The sequence below is a fragment of the Rosa chinensis genome, chromosome 2, assembly GCF_002994745.2.
Source record: "Rosa chinensis cultivar Old Blush chromosome 2, RchiOBHm-V2, whole genome shotgun sequence".
Lineage (NCBI taxonomy): Eukaryota > Viridiplantae > Streptophyta > Magnoliopsida > Rosales > Rosaceae > Rosa > Rosa chinensis.
In genome coordinates this window covers 61,845,836-61,869,196 of record NC_037089.1, presented here as the reverse complement: position 1 = coordinate 61,869,196, position 23,361 = coordinate 61,845,836, and the positions used below count along the sequence as shown (strand labels likewise).

The 23,361-nt window shown below is 38.8% G+C and overlaps 1 protein-coding gene and 1 long non-coding RNA gene across 3 annotated transcripts; one reads left to right on the top strand and one right to left on the bottom strand.

The window, feature by feature from the left end:
- The first annotated feature begins 8,572 nt into the window (after positions 1 to 8,572).
- Positions 8,573 to 12,554, top strand: LOC121051734. 2 transcript variants are annotated; one of them, XR_005806740.1, is made up of 7 exons: positions 8,573 to 8,663; positions 8,834 to 8,900; positions 10,192 to 10,409; positions 10,580 to 10,741; positions 11,132 to 11,225; positions 11,641 to 11,706; positions 12,448 to 12,554. It is a non-coding gene; the product is annotated as an uncharacterized LOC121051734 (long non-coding RNA). The 2 variants fall into 2 exon arrangements; XR_005806739.1 differs by lacking the exon at positions 12,448 to 12,554 and having other exon boundaries at positions 11,641 to 11,881.
- A 453-nt stretch (positions 12,555 to 13,007) lies between these two features.
- Positions 13,008 to 13,985, bottom strand: LOC112184703 (transcription termination factor MTERF15, mitochondrial). The gene has a single exon (XM_024322944.1). It carries the CDS (start codon positions 13,983 to 13,985, stop codon positions 13,008 to 13,010), a length of 978 nt encoding a protein of 325 aa, XP_024178712.1.
- Between the last annotated feature and the right edge of the window lie 9,376 nt (positions 13,986 to 23,361).

Below are 23,361 nucleotides of genomic sequence, written 5' to 3'. Positions count from 1 at the left end.
CTGTTTAGTTATCCATAAGAATGAAAAAACAGGTACTTACTTGTAATGAAAGCACACTACTGCACAGAAACACACTGCTACTATGGCTTTCTTACTTCTTGAGAGAAGACTCTTCTCTTCAATTTTCTGATGCCTTACAAATGAAACTTAAAGCTCTTTATATAGAGAGCGGAACCCAAACTAGAATTCAAAACATAAAATATACAGGATAGCTCCGTGAACTTTTGCTTTTCTGAGTGCTCCTGCTGGTGGAGGTCGGATGGAGAAAAACAAAAGTAGGTGGGTGAAGTATTTCTTCTGGTAGGTGAAATGTCTCCATTTCTTCTTCTTTTTGAAAGAAAAAGCAACCCTTAACTTTTAAAAGTCAAAAGTGCTACAGTTCTTTGGTTGGAACTTTCACCTGTTTCTTCACCCGTGATGCTACATATTCTCGTCTGTTTCTGAATGGTGGCCAAAGACAAAGGAGCTGTTGTCTGCCTGGGCCATTCTAACAGTAGTAGCATTATCTTCAACATCAGTATCGACATACATCTTATAGTGGTTGTCAGTTTCAAGCTTTTCCACCCATCGCATGCATGCCATAGTTGAATCTATCTCCTTTCTTGTGAAAGATAGGAATAGGTCACTGCTGACTACGTCAGGATGATCGTATGCAGTGATAATTATTTTTTCTCCTGCTGCCAGGAAGGTGTTACTGATGTCTTCAGAGATGATTTTCTTCATATATTCCAGAGCCATAGCTTTCATCCAAGGAATGCTTGAATTTGGTTGACCATTGTATGCCACACAGGCTGGTTGAAGATATTTCCTTTGAATGATCCTAACATAATGATATGGAGGAATATATTCAATTTCTCCGTTTGCCTTCTGACTCCATTCTGGGGGAGTAGATCTGAACTTCAGACGAAGTGTACAGTCATTTCTCCTGATGTTTTTGACTGTGTTGACAATAATGGGTGGCAAACCTTTTAGATCATCATTAGTTTTAGTCCACAGATTATGGACAAAACCATTTTCAACAAGCCAAAGCTTGTGTTCTTGGGGATGTTCACTCTGAACATTTACCAGGTATCTTCCCACATATGGTCCAGCAACAATGAAGAGTGTTGGAGGAACTAGGTCTTCTGGATTGTGTCTTCCTATCAGATTGTGGAATTCATGCCAATCTGATTCATCGAGTGCCATGATAGGGACTTTAGCACTTTCTGGACTTTCAAGGAAGGAAATTTTTTCTTTTCTTACAGCACTCTGCTGCATATGGACTTCATCAGTTTGTGGTCTTGCATTTTCATAAAGTTCTTCAGCTAAAGCAAAAAGAGCTGGGAACATAAGACCACTGCTTTTTTCTTGAAAGGCAAAGAGAAGATTATCCAGGATTGCCTTCTGGTGATAAGCTAGTCTCCTGCCAGTTCTGAACACAGGAGTATCAAAAGTTCTTAATTCATAATTAAAAACATTTAGAACTCCAGTAGGAGTTGGCCTGCTTTTTGGCAAAGCAGCAGCCATCAACGGTCTTGATGAGCCTTTACCGTCTGCCGTTTGAGACGGGCTAGCCAATCCTTTACCCTGGGATTGATCAGTTGTGGCCAAGACTTTTGGGCTTAGCAGAAACCTTTTAAGAATTTTTTCTTTGGTTTCTTTAGGATCCTCTTCAGGTTCCTGTTCTTTCCCAGTCCTTCTGCTTCTGGGATTACGACCTTCGTCGTCTTCTCTTTGGCTGAACATTGCCAATTCTCTGGTCAATGCGTCTGGAAGATAGTTCTTGTTTCCTGCAATTAATTCAACAATATAATCATATTGGTTAAGAAACAATTGCCAGTTTGCTAATCTTCCTCTGTCAGCAGCTTTATCAAGTTTAAAATTTTTGAAATTCTTTACTCTGGCACAATCGGTGCGCACAATAAAGGGTTTTCCAAGAAAAGCTGGAGAATTTAAAATCGTTTTCTTGACAGCTAAAATTTCTTTTTCCCCTGTGGGATAATTTAGTTCCGCAGGGCTGAACTTGCCACTACAAAACTTGCAGATCTTTTCAATGTTGGTTCCAGGCGCTCTCGCCAAAACAACACCGGACCAGTAATTATCACTCGCATCAGTCTGGAGGATAATCTCATCATTCTCTTCTGGTTGTTGAAGAGGAGGGAGGTTTTTGCAGAGATTTTTTATCTGCTTCACGATCTTTTCATCATCTTCTGTAAAGTTCCATTTTCTTTTGGAACTAGTCTTGGGAGATAACATTGCTGTTAATCCTGAGATCTTAGGGATGAAATCTCTCCCATAATTTATGACACCAAGGAATCTCTCTAGACTCTTAGCATCAGGAATTTTGTCTGGGAACTTCCAGATCTTTTCAAGGATGTGAGGTTGGAGCTTTATGACTCCATTCTTGATGTTTATCCCTAGGAAATCAACTTCATCAAGGATAAAGAAGATTTTCTTCTCTCCTAGGATAATTCCATGCTGAACTATCAGCTTTGTTACCTCATGGAGGTGCTTCATGTGTTCTTCTATGTTTTTGGAGAAGACCAGGATGTCATCTATGTAGACGACACAGAACTCCGCCACATGCTTGAAGATGTTGTCCATCTTTCTTTGAAATATTGAGGGAGCTTTCTTCAGACCAAAAGGCATTACCAGCCACTCGTAATGACCTTGTGGTGTTCCAAATGCAGTGAGAGGGATACTCTCAGGATGCATCTTGACTTGCCAGAAACCCGAGTTTGCATCGAATTTCGAAAAGACTTTGGCTCCTCTGAGCTGATTGATCAGTACTCTGACTTGAGCGATCTGATATCCGTCTTTGACAGTCTTCTTATTGACATCTCTGTAGTCAATAACCATTCTAGCTTTTCCTCGTAGATTTTCTGCATGATTTCTCATGTAGAATGCTGGAGCATGATGAGGGCTAGTGGAAGGCTGAATTAATCTCTTCTTCAAGAGATCTTCAATATCACTTCTGAATTCTTTTTGATCTTCCTCTTTGTACTGAGGAATGGCTTTGACATGGCAGATAGCGTTCATGTCATGCAATCTCAATTCACAGACCACCGGGTCTTTTTCCTAAAACTTCTGCGGGTTTGTATCCACATTCTGCTCTAGTAGTTTCTTGATTTTTTCAAGAGTGGGAATTTGTTGAGACTCAAGCTTGTTCTGAAAGTGCTTGAGGTTGTGCTCATGGATGAAACTAGCTTCTTCATCTTCACTAGTTCTTTCTTCTTCTTCTGAAGATTCTTCAACAAGCAGTTCTTGTTGTTGTTTGATTTGGAGTATGGGCTGAAATTTGGGTTTGTAAGGGGTAAGATCACCACTATTCTGTTGCGATCTCTGATAGTGAGTAGTAAAACCAGGACCTACCACACTGAATGCATGTGTGAGTCGGTCTACCCAGAATGAATCGTTGTTGGAGAATAAAATCATTTCCCAACAAGAAATCGGATCCTTGGCCTTCAGATTGCCAAACATTCTGGATGATAAATCTTCCTCCACCAATGGTGATATGAACATTTTTTGCTACTTTCTTCATGGTGAGATGGCTTCCATCAAATGTAACACCAGTAGCTGACTTCTTTTTATCTTCTTTCCAGAGTTCGTCTGGAATTGCAAACCTCTTTGCAATAGTAAATCCCGATCCATTATCTACAAAAGCATGTAGATGATATTTTCTGTGATCAGGGAATTTTAGTCCAATCTCTATGTAGTTGCTGTATCTGCTTGTAGAGACTACCTTTGATTGTTGGGACTCATTTTTCTGAGCCTGTTCCTTCGTAATGAACGGTTTACATTCTTCTGGAACATTTTCCTGAGTGGGAGATTCAGCTAAACTTGCTGATTTTGTATCATCCCAGTCTGTAGGAATCACCTCGTCTGGCTTATTGTACCAGGCAGGAGGATCATATCTGACTTTGTAATCAAACTTGCCCGAAGGTTGGCCAAGTAGATCCCATGTACCCGTAGCCTCTTGTCTTTCCAAGAGATGAACAGTTTCTGGAGTTTTCATCAGTTCAACATTTTCTGGTATTTCAACCAGTTCAATATCCGCATCGATTTTTTCTTCATCGATGATTTCTTCCTTTTTCGGGGAAGAAGGTTGTTCCATGGTTTCCCGGAATAGAGTTTCTACTTCTTTTGCCTTTTTCTCAGCAAAATACTCTTCATATTCTTGTTCGACCAACTGGTTGACAAGTCCATTCTTGGTTTTTCTTCTAGCTTCAGCTATGAAGCATTCTTTGTGATAAGTCTTCTTAGACTCTTCACAGAACATAGGGAGACCATTCTTTTCGTGACAAAAGCAGTAGTCACAAACGAATGAACCAGGGTTCACTTGATAAGAAGACATGAAGGATTCTGTCTTGCTTTCTTCCCAGTTTTTGATTTTCAAAACATGCATTTGTCTGGATTCGAAGTACTCTACTTCCGAATCAATCTCAGACTCTTCTGATGAAGTTTCTTCTTCTTCAGACCAGGAAGAGTAGACTGACCTATCGTCTTCTTCATCATCAGAATAGGCTATTTCGTAGCCTTTCATGTTTGCTACTTCTACTATTTGCTCATATTCTTCAAAGAGAGCTTTAGTAGGTCTTTTACCCTTTTCTGGGCATTCATTTGCATAGTGTCCTTCAGCTTTACACAACCAACATCTGCAAGCTTTCTTGCTAGGTTGTTTATGCTGAGAAGTATTCTTCTTTTTCTTGAAGAATTTCTTTTCTGGACCTTCGTTTTGTTGTTTCTTGTAATTGGAACTTCTCTTGAACTTCCAATTCTTCTTCTGATTACTCTTTTTGAATTTTTTAGAGTAATATTTCTCTTTTTTCTTTTTTCTGTGGAAGTTGGAGTCATGACATCCCCAGTTTGTGGGCATATCTAGTATTCCATAGCAGAAATTTTCAACTCCTTTGAGTTGCTTCTTGGCCATCTTAGCTCTAAGATTGGCTTTGCATTGCTCCTTCAGTAGTTGCCGGATTCTGTCGGCAATTCCTCCAACTGAAAATCTTTCAATTGGTTTTTCAGCTATGCTTTCTCTCACAGCTGTTCTCCATGGTTCAGGGAGCTTACTGTGCAATAGATTAACTAGATCAGTATTCTCTAGTTCACCAATTGTACAGTAATATTCCTGAAATTCATTCAGGTATTCTTCGAAATATCTCATGTCACAGATTTTGAGAGCATAGATATTCGACTTTGCCGTTTCTTTGGCTTTCTCACTCAGATTTGAGAGATCTCCACAGAATTGATCGTACAGGGGTACTGCAAAATCATACGGAGACTTTGAATTTTTAATTTCTTCAAGCCAGTCTCTTCCTCTGGCAGTTTCTTTGAAGGATAGGTAGTACTTTTTTGCCACTCCGGTGAGAGTAGTTTCATAGTACACCTGCAAATCTGGTGCTTCAAATTTGCCAAGGGTAAGTGCAGAAGCCATCATCAGGCTATCTACCCATTGGTCAATGGTTTTTCTTTTGTCTAGACTCTTGTCTAGATTCAGCCAGATTCCATAGTTGGTGATAGGAACTCTGGGCAGATTGTCCTCGGGGACGAATCTTTGAGAATTTCTTTCTCCTTTTTTACCCGTGGGGGCTTTCTGAACTGGAAGTTTTATTTCCCTTGTTTCTTTTCTGATGAAAGTTCTGGAGCTCTCTCCATCTTCCATTTCAATATCTTGATAAGAAAAGACTTTTCTTGTCTTTCTGCATTTGAATTCTTTCATTTCCTCGATTAGTTTTTCTAATCGTTCAGGATTTTCACAATTCTCAGCTTCTTTGTAGAGATCATAGAGCCTCTCAGCTCTGAGCATATGGACTGGTCTGAGTAGATCAGCTTCTAAATCTTCTTCTGATATTGGCTCTTCAATAGTGGGTTTTGTACCACTGACACCGGCTTCTCTGGTGCTGTAGCTTCTTCTCAGAAGATTGCTGTTTATCCTGATGTTCTCAGGACAGACATCACTTTTTCTGTGATCTTCAAAGTTGAGGCTGATTTCTCCAGTGCGTCTACTCTCGTAGATCTTTGCTTTTGCTCTTTCCGGCAGTTTTTTTGGACCGGATAATTTCCATTCAAGAGGAAAAGTTACTTCATTCCAAGCAACCTGGTGAATCTGCTGTGAATGGTTCTTCTGGCTGGTGAGGAATCCAGTAGTGAGACCAGGGATGTTGGAGATCCTTGTCTTTGGTTCCACTGTGGTGCTCATCAGTTTATAGTACACTCTGTATACTATTGCCAATTCTTGCATTTCTTCTTTCATTGAGATCCCGTCTGTCTTGACTCTCAGTCTGAGGCAGTGGGCTGCATCCTTCAAGCTGGTTGAGAAGTTGGGGAAGCAGTTGAAATATGCTACCTGGTTGCATAGTGATGCTTCTAGGGTTCCCAACAGACTAGCTTGGAAGTCTGTCAATCTGTTGTCTTGCAGGACACATAGGACTGAACAGTTGATGCCTTCTCTTGCCAACAGTTTTATGCCAACTTGGACTGCTCCAATGTGCATAAATTGGTACTGCTTTGCTTGTGCTCTGGCAACTTCAGCTTGGGTGATCATCAAGAGATCTGTTTCTCCTGTTGTAGAGGGGGTTGTGAATTCAAGTACTTTGAAGTGATGGCTATCCATCAGGTCAAATGTTCCCCGTCTGTAGATCTGTTTGAAATCTAGCTTTGGAATTGAGGAGTTTTTTACCTCATGCTCGATTTCATTGTATTCAAATTCTTCAGAATTTAAGAGTTGAACTCCTTTCTTTTTTCCAAAGATGCTTAACATCTTCATTTCTCTTTTTTCCGGGTTTTCATACCGGATACTAGTCTGACTAGTAGATGGTTCCAGAAAAATCATGTTAGGAACACGATTTGAGTCTGGTTTCTCTAATGGTTTGAACCCATTAGTCTTCTTTTTTACTGTAGGCAATTTCTTGTCCTTTAGTATAGACTCCAGCGTTTTTTGCTGTTCTTTGATTTTTCTACTGACACTTGTCAGTCTTTCTTCTTCCGTTTTTGGAAGATCTTTGATATAATCCAGTTTGTTTTCCAATCTTTCCAATTGGTGGATTATAGTAGGAAATTTTTCTAGAGTCGACTGACATCTAGATACTTCTAGTAACAACTTCTGATATTTCTCATCAGAAGATTTCAGTAGAGAATTTATTTTCTCTAATAACAATTCTGACATTGTCCCCATTAAGGAGGGGTTCTCCTTTGAGCCTTCTTACAAGCTCTGATACCAGTGATGTGCGGATCTAACCAATGCTCAAATAATCAAGAGGTTTTTGTTCCTCTTTCAAAATATATAAGAGATTTTCTATCTCTTCCTCTATTTTATAAATTATATTTTGAAGTCTATAAATGATATCCCAATAGTTGGGGGATTCTCTATTAAGATTGTCTCTATAGGCCTTCAACTTTCTCGATTTTTCTTTCTCTTTTTGCAGTTCTTTTTCAGTATTTTTGCAGATAGCTACTAATTCGAGTCTGTCAACGATCGAAATTATGAATAATAAATCGTATTGTTTACCTTTGAATAGAAGATGAATAATCTATCAGACTTCTGTTTAAATAATTTTGAGAATGGGCCCACCATGTTTCATAATCGTAACAGAAATATATATAAACATCACAAGGGTACAGATGGAAGAAAAAGTGAGAGTTTGTGAAAGTGAGAAAGAAAGAGACAGATGCTTGTGTGAAAGGGAAAGGAAATAATTAGCTGGGGTTTTTGGGAAGTATTTTGGTAGAATCAGGGTGTATGAGCATTAACCCAAAGAACAATGCAACTTTTTTGTGCCGCAGCATCGCGCGGTTGGGTTTTCTAGTTACCTATACTATCTCTCCGTGATTATAGGGATGGCAATGAGGCGGGTTGGGGATGGGGATCACAATACCATCCCCATCCCCGGGGTCATTTTCTACCCCCATCCCCGCCCCAATCCCCAATAAAAATATATTGGGGATTCCCCGTCCCCATCCCCATTGGGGACTAAACCTCCAAACCCGCCCCAAATCCCCAATAAGAATTTAATAAATAAAATAATTTTTCTCATATTGCCTTTTATAAAATCAAAATCTACAACAAATAAATTTAAAATATGATTAAATTCATAAATCATAATTCAGTGAGTGCAAAAGTCAAAACACCATTAAAGTAAAGTAGTAAATGTATATATTTGTGATTTATATTATAAAAAATAAATTAATATATATATAAGTTAAATATATGTATATATTATTGGGGCGGGTTTGGGGATGGGGATCACAATACCATCCCCGCCCCATCCCCAATCTTAGATAGCGGGGATTGGGGATCCCCATCCCCATTCCCCATTTGTTCCCGAATTCTCCCCCCATTAGGGGCAGGTATCCAATGGAGCTTCGCCCCGCTGGGGATTTTTGCCATCCCTACCTGTGAACAGTAAAGGCCATATTGATTTACTCTTTTGCCCCTTTTTGTTTCTTAATTACGACACTGCCATTCAACATGTTGACGGTGATAAGAGAGACCCTGGGTCTTTAACGAGAGGAAGAAAAGGGATGTCTTCTGCGAGATTATAGAGAGAAGAAAAGTGATGTGAGAGGGGTCTTCTGCGAGAGACATGCACAGAAAGAAAATAGGGAAATTCACATCGCGAGACTGATTGGAGGGAGAAGGAGAAGAGGGAGACAAGAAGAAGAAGAAGAGGAATCTGGGTAATTGGGTATTGATCTGAAGTACCTTGCTTTTATGTGTTTTAATTTGTGTTTTTCTTCTGGGTTTTGTGGTTTGATGCTTGGTTGCATGGTTTTTGTGGTTTTGGGTTTTCGAATTGCTTTCCTTTCAAATCTTTTGGAATTGCTTTGGATTTTTGTAATTGGATTTTACTTTCAGATTGCCCGACGTGGAGAGAAAGAGAAGTGCGCCGATCAGGTCTTCCACAAGCGGAAGGAGTTTCTAGGTCTTTTACTTTTCCACTTCTACCATAAGCCTGTACGATTATTTCTATCTTCTTCGATGATGATTGGTTTAAATTCTGGGTGATTGAAGTAAATCAGACATTGTATACTATTGATAGAGAAGTAAATTTTAGATTTTGTTTCTTTTCATGGAATTTGATGGTTTTTGGGTTTAATTCTGTGGCTGTCTCTCTACCTTTGCTTTGCCTTTGCTACTTTCAGTTTTAATTTGATATGTTCACCCAAGACATTGACATTGATTTGTTTGGGTAATTGGTCAAGTTTTGATTGCTTTGTTGTCTTTTTGATGTTGATTAGCAAAGCTTTTTCATCTTTGGTGATCTGCTGCAACGGCTTTGGGTCTGGGTTTGTGATTGAAATTATTTGCCTGTTAATTCAGAGATTGAATCAATCAGTACCTGGACTTGACATGAGTGTCAGAGTATTCATCATTAGCAAGCAAATAAACGCTTTTTTTTTTCTTACCAAGCTAACAACCCCGCTTAAGTTAGATTTGTTGTGTTTTTTCTGTAGTTGGAACTCAAAGAACTAATCAATGATATTCTTTACATATCATCAGAAACAAACTTTGCTGATCAGAACACAATTCTAAGGACGCTACCTAAAACTAATTCATTTAGCTCTTAAGAATAAGTAAAACTCTGAAAATATATAGCATATTTTTCTTTTCATACTAGGTGCCAGATTTTGGTGTGTCAATTTATTTTTTTATTTTTTTTTGGGCTTTTGCTTCTGGTTCGAGCAGCTTTGTGTTTGCGTTTGGTAGCTTTATAATTAATTTTAAAATTTTATTACTGTTTTGTTTGGATTTTCTAGATTGTATGCAAAAAAGTGTACACATTGTTTATCTGCTGCTGTTCCTCTGTGCATCGTTTGCCATTATCCCAGTCTCTTGCTCTTATTCAGGTATGTGCCTGTTGATATAGGATTTTTGTATTTACATTGGTATTTATTATTGCTGGTTATATAGATTAATTAAGATAGTTGTTAATTCAGTTATCATGTGTTTGGAGGTGCTCTTTGGTTCAGATTTTTCGCATTCTAATCATGACAATATTACATATTGTAATTTGTTTAGAATGATATAAATACAGAAGAAAGGAATTGTAATGCATTGTTTTGAGTTTGAGCTTGATAATTTTTTTTTTAATGAAATTAGATAGTCTCATTTACTAAAGCGTTATCTCCCCATGAACAGTAACGTCCGTATTGATTTACTCTTTTGCCCCTTTTTGTTTCTTTATTACGAAGCTGCCATTCAATATTTTGAAGGTGATAAGAGACACCGGGATAGACGTCTTCTGGGTCTTTAACGAGAGGAAGAGGTCTTCTGCGAGATTACAGAAAGAAGAAAAGGGTTGTGAGAGGTCTTCTGCGAGAGACATGCACAGTAGAAGAATAGGGAAATTCACATCGCGAGACTGATCGGAGAGAGAAGGAGAAGAGGGAGACAAGAAGAAGAAGAGGAATCTGGGTAATTCCGTAATTGGGTATTGATCTGAAATACCTTGCTTTTATGTGTTTTAAGTTGTGTTTTTCTTCTGGGTTTTGTGGTTTGATGCTTGGCTGCATGGTTTTTATGGTTTTGGATTTTCGAATTGCTTTCCTTTCAAATCTTTTGGAATTGCTTTGGATTTTTGTAATTGGATTTTACTTTCAGATTGCCCGACGTAGAGAGAAAGAGAAGTGCGCCGATCAAGTCTTCCACAAGCGGAAGGAGTTTCTAGGTCTTTTACTTTTCCACTTCTACCATAAGCCTGTACGATTATTTCTGTCTTCTGCGATGATGATTGTTTTAAATTCTCGGCGTGACATCATTGAGGTAAATCAGACATTGTATTGGTAGAGAAGTAAATTTTAGATTCTGTTTCTTTTCATGGAATTTGATGGTTTTTGGGTTTGATTCTATGGCTATCTCTCTGCCTTTGCTACTTTCAGTTTTAGTTTGATATGTTTAGCCAAGACATTAACATTGATTTGGGTAATTGGTCAAGTTTTGATTGCTTTGTTGTCTTTTTTATGTTGATTAGCAAAGCTTTTTCATCTTTGGGTTTCTCTGTGCCAGTCTCAGTTTCTGAAAACAAGTTGGATGACTATGTTACGTATTATAATAGCTTTTAATCCCTTTTATCATAAGTTTTCTGTAAATGATTACCCTACTTCTTTTCTATGCTCTAGCTTCGTTGCTGATCTTTTTCTTTGCATCTTTCAGGTGATGCTAACTTTATGTTCTTTGGGGACCTTGAAGAGAATATTATTTTAGCAGGGTAAAGGGAACCCAATCATAGCAAGTGTTTATTTCTTCGGTTAGTAAGTTTACTGATGGTACTGCTACATGTGAAATAGATTAACATAAGTAATATCCCAGTGACTTCACTAATTTGTTCCAACTCACCTACACAAAGTATTCCAATGACGCAGCTTTGCAAAATCCGAGCCAAGCTTACATTTTTATCGATTATGAAACTTGGGTTTGTATTTCATTTTTAATTGTTTCATGGGAATTGTGGAAAGATTTGTTAGAACTCCTTATATGATTGCACAGTTTAAGAAATATAGTTTAAGTTTTGTAATTTATCGCTCAGTTGCAATTCTGCAATCTAAAATATTTGGTAGCTTGAAATCAAGATTTGCAATATAAGATAGATAAGCCCCTTTCATGTTAAAGCTAGGTTCTGTTTTTCTTTTGTCTAATTTCTGTTTGGTATGGTTTTGTTGCAGTTAGCTACCTTTTGATTGGATCCAGTGGATTACTATTTGATAGAAAGCGCAAGGATTCCTCCGCTGGTAAATTTTTGCCATCAACAATGTTTGATTTTTCAGAGACCTAGCTTTTTAGGTTCGATTAGGTAAAGATTTGATTTCAAAACTACTTATCTGTTTCCAACAGTCTGATTTGTAAAGGAGGCATTCCATTTTAGCAGCTGGGTTGTCATAAAGTTATATAGGCATTGCAATGATTATTTTCATTGGTATATATAGCAACAAGTACAGCAAATTTCAGCATCCTTCTCTTTACGGACATGCATGTTCGATGATTAGAATTGGGCTATGGGCATAAATGGCCTGCCAAATACTCCTTCCTTTGTTTGATGACCAATTTAGAAATGAGTTATTACTTCGAACATAATTAACAGAATAAAGAACGATTAAGAAATAGAGAATTGAATAGACCTAGAGATTGAATAGAAGCACAAGGACAACAGCAAGTTAGAGATTTTAAAAAGCATAATGAAGAAAGTGAAAACAGCCCCAAATATGAAGAGCCAAAGGTAAGATCCTGAAATTGAGGCCTCTTTAGAGGGCTATGTAAGTTTGGTTCATTTATGGCACAGTACTTGCTTTGAACCACCTATCATTCTCCCTTTTTTCTCTTTTTTTTTTGTTTTTTGTTTTTTGGTTTTTTTTGTTTTTTGTTTTGTTTTGGATTAGTGAGAATGTTTCTGACTTTATGGTGCTAACTGCTCTTTTATGTGTTCAAATTTGTTTTTTTCTCATGAGAATTGATTTTTCGTCAATTTGAAGCAGACCAGTGATTGAGCAAAGGAGAAAAGAACGGCTTTGGGTCTGAGTTTGTAATTGAAATTATATGCCTGTTAATTCAAAGATTGAATCGACCAGTACCTCGACTTGACATGAGCGTCCAAGTGTTCATCATTAGTAAGCAAACATACCCGCGGCATCGCGCGGGAGGAATTGCCTAGTATTAATGAAATTTGAAGTGTCCTCTGCTGATGAATCAGTTCAGTAACCATCCATTTTTTCAAATAGACTCTAAAATCCATCTGTTGATAGAGACTTTCCTTAAGCCTCGGAGTTTAGGCAGTTTGACTGAGTTCAACCTGCAAAAATAAACTTGTACAGCAATCCAATTGGAGTCCTACACCTCTCCCTGTCTCCAAGACTTCATCTCTCAGAACTAAGTGGTTTAAGGACAGCATATTTGGTCAAGCAAAGGATATGATACTGTAAAACTTGACACAGAGAAAGAGTTGACATTTGTACGAGAACTTAATCCTCTGAATCATCAAACTAGAATGCAGGATAAATCAACAAGCTTCGTCCTACAATTGTTACACTCGAGTGACTCAACCACTTTCGTCGAATCCTAAACCAAATTCGGCTAGACCCATTTTCCCCTGTAAGATGCTCTGCAATTCAGGTGCTTGTTCTTCATATTTGATCACAAACCTTTCCAAGAACCACTTCTCGTTTTTGTGCACAATGCTAATTATATATAAATCTTCCTTGACAATTAAGCCCTTTAACTGGAGAAATCTGATGACTGAACACCTAGGTATGATTCGCTTCTCCAAACTATAAGTCAGAATATCTGGACGTGCAGCCAGATCTGCAGGCTGGAAACCCATTTTATTCAAAAGAAAATCCATTTTAGCTGAAATATTCTTCACACTGAAGCTCATAAACATGGGATTCTTTCTAAATGCCAACAACACATCATCTTCAGTCCAACCCCACTTCTCATAAAATTCCATCTTGTGTTTCCACTTTGCTGCATTGGTCACCGATACCACATACAAAGCTTTCATGAATGTAGTAGACGAAGGGTCAAATCCCATGTTGATGACCTTCTCGACATTTGTCTTAACCTTCTCAGAGTCAAATGACAGTGCAAGCAAATGAGAACACACCCACAGAGGAAATGACGCTTCTGGCACCTGATGCGCTCTCAGAATCAAAGTGTTGTGAGGTACATTGCTCAATACTTTGGGGTTAAACATATAATAGTTGCTAATGAAATAAGGGACCTTATGCTCAGGTATTTCTAGAGTTTTCATAATATCATGACAAGGTCTAATACTTCTCTCTAAGCTCAATGTCAAGATATTTGCGTTGACACGGAAGATCCGGGCAAGGTCATTGCCCGAAAGGCCAATGGAAGTGAAAAACTGGAGTTTTGGCCAAAGGGTCTTTTCAGCATTGGATACAAGCAAAACTGGGCATTTCTTAACAATGTCAGAGATGTGGGCATCACTGAGTCCATAGTCTTTAAAAAGCTTAATAACAGAGTCGGGTTTTTCTGGGGTGTCGAAGCGTACCTTCATCTTGTTGGATGCAGAGAGAGCCAGTTGTGGGGAGAACCCAAATGAGTTTATAAGGTATGAAACTGTAAAAGAGCGAGCTTTATCATCTTGGACCCCTAATAATGGTTTTGATGAATATAATCTTGTGAAAGGTAGTGCCTTTTGAAGATGGGTGACTGAATAATCAACAGCAATCCTACAGCTTGGAACTAGTAATTGCAATCTTTTACAGCAAATTAAAACCATACATAACTGGATCAGAATGGGACTCACCCAATTCGAATGCTTTCTCTGCTGAAATTGAAGCCCGCAATTTAGTGCTCCAGCTCCTCCGTCTATTTGGGATTTAGGGTTTTGCTCTTCTTTTCTAGAACTGAAGATTGAAGAATACTACAAGTCGTATTTATACGGGATCACTTCTAAATATTTTAGGGTTAATGCTCATACACCCCAAATCTGGGAAAATACTTCTCGTACACCCCAGTGTATTATTTTTGTTCCCTCTCACACAACTTTTTCTCGTTTTCCTTCTTATCTACCCATCTTTTCAAACTCCCTACCATTAGTACCCCTTTGCTGTTTTGGTCTGTCAGAGTCTGCATCTGCATATGTCTCTTTCATAAGTTTATATATGTTGTTTTAGAAACGTGGTGGGCCCATCAGAGTTTGTTTCATTTGAATATATATATGAAGCTGATAGTCATCCTCTAATTCGAAAGGTAAACAGTACAATTTACTATTCATAATTTCAATTGTAGACAGACTTGAGTTAGTTGATATATGCAAACATACTACTAAAGAACTGCAGAAAGAGAGAGAAAAACTGAGAAAATTAAAAACCTATCGGGACAGCCTTGATAGAGAATCTCCCAATTACTGGGATATTATTTATAGACTTCAGACTAGAATCTATAAAATAGAAGAAGAGATAGAAAATCTCCTATATGTTCTGGGAGAGGAACAAAAACCTCTTGATTTTTTGAGCATTGGTTAGATCCGCACATCACTGGTATCAGAGCTTGTAAAAGGCTCAAAGGAGAACCCCTCCTTAATGGGGACAATGTCAGAATTGTTATTAGAGAAAATAAATTCTCTACTGAAATCTTCTGATGAGAAATATCAGAAGCTGCTACTAGAAATATCTAGATGTCAGTCGACTCTAGAACGATTACCTGCTATAATCCACCAATTGGAAAGATTGGAAAACAAACTGGATTATATCAAAGACCTTCCAAAAACGGAAGAAGAAAAACTGACAAGTGTCAGTAGAAAAATCAAAGAACAGCAAAAAACGCTGGAATCTATACTGAAGGACAAGAAATTGGCTACAGTAAAAAAGAAGACAAATGGGTTCAAACCATTAGAGAAACCAGACGCAAATCGTGTTCCTAACATGATTTTTCTGGAACCATCTACCAGTCAGACTAGTATCCGGTATGAAAACCCGGAGAATACAGAAAAAAGAGAAATAAAGATGTTAAGCATCTTTGGGAAGAAGAAAGGAGTCCAACTCCTAAATTCTGAAGAATTTGAATACAATGAAATCGAGCATGAGGTAAAAAACTCCTCAATTCCAAAGCTAGATTTCAAACAGATCTACAGACGGGGAACATTTGACCTGATGGATAGCCATCACTTCAAAGTACTTGAATTCACAACCCCCTCTACAACAGGAGAAACAGATCTCTTGATGATCACCCCTGCTGAAGTTGCCAGAGCACAAGCAAAGCAGTACCAATTTATGCACATTGGAGCAGTCCAAGTCGGCATAAAACTGTTGGCAAGAGAATGCATCAACTGTTCAGTCCTATGTGTCCTGCAAGACAACAGATTGACAGACTTCCAAGCTAGTCTGTTGGGAACCCTAGAAGCATCACTATGCAACCAGGTAGCATATTTCAACTGCTTCCCCAACTTCTCAACCAGCTTGAAGGATGCAGCCCACTGCCTCAGACTGAGAGTCAAGACAGACGGGATCTCAATGAAAGAAGAAATGCAAGAATTGGCAATAGTATACAGAGTGTACTATAAACTGATGAGCACCACAGTGGAACCAAAGACAAGGATCTCCAACATCCCTGGTCTCACTACTGGATTCCTCACCAGCCAGAAGAACCATTCACAGTAGATTCACAAGGTTGCTTGGAATGAAGTAACTTTTCCTCTTGAATGGAAATTATCCGGTCCAAAAAAACTGCCGGAAAGAGCAAAAGCAAAGATCTACGAGAGTAGACGCACTGGAGAAATCATCCTCAACTTTGAAGATCACAGGAAAAGTGATGTCTGTCCTGAGAACATCAGGATAAACAGCAGTCTTCTGAGAAGAAGCTACAGCACCAGAGAAGCCGGTGTCAGTGGTACAAAATCCGCTATTGAAGAGCCAATATCAGAAGAAGATTTAGAAGCTGATCTACTCAGACCAGTCCATATGCTCAGAACTGAGAGGCTCTATGATCTCTACAAAGAAGCTGAGAATTGTGAAAGTCCTGAACGATTAGAAAAACTAATCGAGGAAATGAAAGAATTCAAATGCAGAAAGACAAGAAAAGTCTTTCCTTATCAAGATATTGAAATGGAAGATGGAGAGAGCTCCAGAACTTTCATCAAAAAAGAAACAAGGGAAATGAAACTCCCAGTTCAGAAAGCCCCCACGGGTAAGAAAGGAGAAAGAAATTCCCAAAGATTTGTCCCAGAGGACAATCTGCCAAGAGTTCCTTTCACGAACTATGGCATCTGGTTGAATTTAGACAAGAGTCTAGACAAAAGAAAAACCATTGACCAATGGGTAGACAGCCTGATGATGGCCTCTGCACTTACCCTTGGCAAATTTGAAGCACCAGATTTGCAGGTGTACTATGAAACTACTCTCACCGGAGTGGCAAAAAAGTACTACCTATCTTTCAAAGAAACTGCCAGAGGAAGAGACTGGCTTGAAGAAATCAAAAATTCAAAGTCTCCGTATGATTTTGCAGTACCCCTGTACGATCAATTCTGTGGAGATCTCTCAAATCTGAGTGAAAAAGCCAAAGAAACGGCAAAGTCGAATATCTATGCTCTCAAAATCTGTGACATGAGATATTTCGAAGAATACCTGAATGAGTTTCAGGAATATTACTGTACAATTGGTGAACTAGAGAATACTGATGTAGTTAATCTGTTGCACAGAAAGCTCCCTAAACCATGGAGAACAGCTGTAAGAGAAAGCATAGCTGAGAAACCAATTGAAAGATTTTCAGTTGGAGGAATTGCCGACAGAATCCGGCAACTACTGAAGGAGCAATGCAAAGCCAATCTTAGAGCTAAGATGGCCAAGAAGCAACTCAAAGGAGTTAAAAATTTCTGTTATGGAATACTAGATATGCCCACAAACTGGGGATGTCATGAATCCAAATTCCACAGAAAGAAGAAAAAAGAAAAATATTACTCTAAAAAATTCAAAAAGAGTAATCAGAAGAAGAATTGGAGATTCAAGAAAAGCTCCAATTACAAGAAGCAACAGGATGAAGATCCAAAGAAAAAGTTCTTCAAGAAAAAGAAGAATACTCAGCAGCATAAACAACCTAGCAAGAAAGCTTGCAGATGTTGGTTGTGTAAAGCTGAAGGGCACTATGCCAATGAATGCCCGGAAAAGGGTAACAGATCTACTAAAGCTCTCTTTGAAGAATATGAGCAAATAGTAGAAGTAGCAAACATGAAAGGCTACGAAATAGCCTATTCTGATGATGAAGATGACGACAGGTCAGTCTACTCTGCCTGGTCTGAAGAAGAAGAAAGTTCATCAGAAGAGTCTGAGATTGATTCTGAAGTAGAGTACTTCGAATCCAGACAAATGAATGTTTTGAAAGTCAAAAACTGGGAAGAAAGCAAGACAGAATCCTTCATGTCTTCTTATCAGGTGAACCCTGGTTCATTCGTTTGTGACTACTGCTTTTGTCACGAAAAGAATGGTCTCCCTATGTTCTGCGAAGAGTCTAAGAAGACTTATCACAAAGAATGCTTCATAGCTGAAGCAAGAAGAAAAACCAAGAATGGTCTTGTCAGCCAATGGGTTGAACAAGAATATGAAGAGTATTTCGCTGAGAAAAAGGCGAAAGAAGTTGAAACTCTGTTCCAGGAAACCATGGAACAAACAAAGAGAGTTGAAACGACTGTGTTCCAAGAAACAACCATGGAACCATCTTCCTCAGAAGTAAGGGAAGAGATCATCGGTGAAGAAAAAATCGATGAAGATATTGAACTGGTTGAAATACCAGAAAATGAAGAACTGGTGAAACCACCAGAAACTGTTAATCTCTTAGAAAGACAAGAGACAGCTGCGGATACTGACACATGGGATCTACTTGGCCAACCTTCCGGCAAGTTTGATTACAAAGTCAGATATGACCTCCTTCCTGGTTTAGTAATCCAGACAGCAAGAAGATAATTCCTACAGACTGGGATGATACAAAATCAGCTAGTTGTGCTGAATCACCCACTCAGGAAAATGTTCCAGAAGAATGTAAACCATTCATTCCTCAGGAACAAGCTCAAGAAAATGAGCTTCAACAATCGAAAGTCGTCTCTACAAGTAAGTACAGCAACTACATAGAGATCGGACTCAAGTTCCCTGATCACAGGAAATATCATCTACATGCTTTTGTAGATAATGGATCAGGTTTTACTGTTGCAAAGAGATTTGCAATTCCAGATGAACTCTGGAAAGAAGACAAGAAAAAGTCAGCTACTGGTGTTACATTTGATGGAAGCCATCTCACCATGAAGAAAGTAGCAAAAAATGTTCATATCACCATCGGTGGAGGAACATTTATCATCCAGAATGTTTGGCAATCTGAAGGCCAAGGATCTGATTTCTTGTTGGGAAATGATTTTATTCTCCAACAACGATTCATTCAGGATGAAGAAGCAATAGGCTTCAGGAAAGGAGAACGGGTGTTCTGGGCAGACCGACTCACACATGCATTCAGTGTGGTAGGTCCCGGTTTTACTACTCACTATCAGAGATCGCAACAGAATAGTGGTGATCTTACCCCCTACAAACCCAAATTTCAGCCCATACTCCAAATCAAACAACAAGAAGAACTGCTTGTTGAAGAATCTTCAGAAGAAGAAGAAGAAGGAACTAGTGAAGATGAAGAAGCTAGTTTCATCCATGAGCACAACCTCAAGCACTTTCAGAACAAGCTTGAGTCTTAACAAATTCCCACTCTTGAAAAAATCAAGAAACTACTAGAGCAGAATGTGGATACAAACCCGCAGAAGTTTTGGGAAAAAGACCCAGTGGTCTGTGAATTGAGATTGCATGACATGAACGCTATCTGCCATGTCAAAGCCATTCCTCAGTACAAAGAGGAAGATCAAAAAGAATTCAGAAGTGATATTGAAGATCTCCTGAAGAAGAGATTAATTCAACCTTCCACTAGCCCTCATCATGCTCCAGCATTCTACGTGAGAAATCATGCAGAAAATCTACGAGGCAAAGCTAGAATGGTTATTGACTACAGAGATGTCAATAAGAAGACTGTCAAAGACGGATATCAGATCGCTCAAGTCAGAGTACTGATCAATCAGCTCAGAGGAGCCAAAGTCTTTTCGAAATTCGATGCAAAGTTGGGTTTCTGGCAAGTCAAGATGCATCCTGAGAGTATCCCCCTCACTGCATTTGGAACACCACAAGGTCATTATGAGTGGCTAGTAATGCCTTTTGGTCTGAAGCAAGCTCCCTCAATATTTCAAAGAAAGATGGACAACATCTTCAAGCATGTGGCGGAGTTCTGTGTCGTCTACATAGATGACATCCTAGTCTTCTCCAAAAACAGAGAAGAACACATGAAGCACCTCCATGAGGTAACAAAGCTGATAGTTCAGCATGGAATTATCCTAGGAGAGAAGAAAATCTTCTTTATCCTTGATGAAGTCGATTTCCTAGGGATAAACATCAAGAATGGAGTCATAAAGCTCCAACCTCACATCCTTGAAAAGATCTGGAAGTTCCCAGACAAAATTCCTGATACTAAGAGTCTAGAGAGATTCCTTGGTGTCATAAATTATGGGAGAGATTTCATCCCTAGAATCTCAGGGTTAACAGCAATGTTATCTCCTAAGACAAGTTCCAAGAGAAAATGGAACTTCACAGAAGATGATGAAAAGATCGTGAAGCAGATAAAAAATCTCTGCAAGAACCTCCCTCCTCTTCAACAACCAGAAGAGAATGATGAAATTATCCTCCAGACATATGCGAGTGATAATTACTGGTCCGGTGTTGTTCTGGCGAGAGCGCCTGGAACTAACATTGAAAAGATCTGCAAATTTTGTAGCGGCAAGTTCAGCCCTGCAGAACTGAATTATCCCACAGGGGAAAAAGAAATTTTAGCTGTCAAGAAAACGATTTTAAATTCTCCAGCTTATCTGGGAAAAACCTTTACTGTCCGCACCGATTGTGCTAGAGTAAAGAATTTTAAAAATTTTAAACTTGACAAAGCTGCTGATAGAGGAAGATTAGCCAACTGGCAATTGTTTCTTAACCAATATGATTATACTGTCGAATTAATTGCAGGAAACAAGAACTATCTTCCAGACGCATTGACCAGAGAATTGGCAATGTTCAGCCAAAGAGAAGACGACGAAGGTCGTAATCCCAGAAGCAGAAGAACTGGGAAAGAACAGGAACCTGCAGAGGATCCAAAAGAAACCAAGGAGAAAATCCTTAAAAGGTTTCTGCTAAGCTCAAAAGGCTTGGCTTCAACTGATCAATCCCAGGGTAAAGGATTGGCTAGCCCGTCTCAAACGGCAGACGGTAAAGGCACATCAAGACCGTTGATGGCTGCTGCTTTGCCAAAAACCAGACCAACTCCGAGTGGAGTTATAAATGTTTTTAATTATGAATTAAGAACTTTTGATACTCCTGTGTTCAGAACTGGCAGGAGACTAGCTTATCACCAGAAGGCAATCCTGGACAATCTCTTATTTGCCTTTCAAGAAAGAAGCAGTGGATTAATGTTCCCAGCTCTGTTTGCATTAGCTGAAGAACTCTACGAGAATGGTAGACCACAAGGTGAAGAGCTTCATACACAGCAGAGTGCTGTAAGGAAAGAAAAACTATCCTTCCTTGAAAGTCTAGAAAGTGCTAGGGTCCCTATCATGGCACTCAATGAATCAGACTGGTATGAATTCCATAATCTGATAGGAAGGCACAATCCTGAAAACCTAGTTCCTCCAACCCTCTTCATTGTCTCAGGACCATATGTTGGAAGATACCTGGTAAATGTTCAGAGTGAACATCCTCAAGAACACAAGCTGTGGCTTGTTGAAAATGGTTTTGTCCATAATCTGTGGACTAAAACTAATGATGATCTAAGAGGCTTGCCGCCTATTATTGTCAATACGGTCAAGAACATCAGGAAAGACAACTGTATGCTTCGTCTGAAGTTCAGGTCCACTCCTCCAGAATGTATCCAGAAGACAGATGGTGAAGTTGAATATATTCCTCCATACCATTATGTGAGAATTATTCAAAGAGTATATCTTCAACCAGCCTGTGCAGCATATAACGGCCAACCAAATTCCAGCATCCCCTGGATGAAGGCCATGGCTCTTGACTACATCAAAAAGATCATCTCTGAAGACAGCAACAACACATTCCTGGCAGCAGGAGAAAAAACAATTATCACTGCTTACGATCATCCTGACGTAATCAGCAGCGATATATTCCTATCTCTAACCAGAAAAGAGATAGACTCGACAATGGCATGCATGCGTTGGGTGGAAAAGCTTGAAAATGACAACCACTACAAAATGTATGTTGATACAGACGTCGAGGATAATGCAATAACATCTCGCATGGCCCAAGCAGACAACAACTCCTTTGTCTTTGGCCCCCATTCTGAAACAGACGAGAACATGTGAAGCTACAGGTGAAGAATCAGCACCAAAATAGCAACTGTAGAACTTTAGACTTTTCTAAAGCTACTTTTGCTTTTTCCTTTTCAAAAAGAAAAGGTTAAGTGAAAAACATTTCACTTTAGCCTTTTGCTTTTCCCTGACCGACCTCCACCAGCAGGAGCACTACGAAAAGTAAGAGTCACGGAGTTGTCCTGTACATTTTGTATTTTGAATTCTAGTTTGAGTTCCGCTCCCTATATAAGGAGCTTTAGCTTCTCTTAGAAGGCATTGGGAAACTGGTCCAACTAGGAACTAGATTCGAAACTTGAGAAAATATCCTCTCAAATAAGAAAGCTATAGTAGCAGTGTGCTTCCTTTCCTGTTTAGGTGTGAAGTAGTGTGCTTGCTGTACAAGTAAGTAACTGTTCTCATTCTTATGGATAGCTAAACAGCTTTTGCTGTTTACCTGAGAATGAGGCTCTGATTGTTTAAAAGTTTTATATGTATATTTGAATAAATAAATTCAGATGGTTGTTCACCCACTTCTTTATAAAATATTTATGTCATTATCTTTACATATCGTAATCATCTTTATCATGCATAGTTTACTATGTCTAAGTTTAACATTCGTATGCATGTATCCCATGGAAGGCTAAAGTTCTAAAGCTTTACTGTTCAGCCGAAAGAATCAGTTTTAAAATGGAAAAAATTAGGACAAGCAGCAGTGATTCCGCCCTGTGAGTAGCCGTTTAGACAGGAAGTCGTTAGGCGAAATGTGGCATGTTGAAGGCTAGTCTTGTTTTTGTTTTGAAATTTTTTACTGTTCCTTTTGTTGAATAGAAAGGTAGAGGAATCTAAGGTCAACATAGGATACAAAAGGCATTTGTTTGTTAAAACTATCCCTGTTAGTCTTTATCTTTCATCTATAGTGAAATACCAAAGTGTTGGGCAGTTGGGAAAAATACCAAGGATTTTTGGGTATGCGGGAATTACCTCAATATTTTAAGGGGTTGTGCCCGTTTGCCCAAAAACTCATGGTATTTTGCCCAATCAATCCAACATCCTTGTATTTTGCCCATTTACACAACTTTTAGGTGAAAAGACTCATAAGGGTAGTCCTTTCTAAAGTAGTGCCTAGTGCATCCTATGCTAACTTTTGGGTCTAAAACTCACTTTTTCTTAGAAAATCCTATTCCAACTTCTGAGAAAAACAAAACTAGCCTTCAACATGCCCAAGTTTTTCACCTAACGGCCTCCTGCCTAACGGTTACTTTAACAGGCGGAATCACTGCTGCTTGTTTCTATCCTAAGCTGTAGCAAGTTTTTTCTAAAAACTAGGAAGTCTGAACTTAAAGAAAGTATAAGATACTGGCTGAACATGATTACTAATAAGAGACACATAACAGAAACTAGCTTGCCAAATTAAAAAAATTAATGAAGTGGGTAAACACACTGAAATTATTCATATAAACATAATTACAAGCTAAAAATTCAGAGCCTCATTCTCAGGTAAACAGCT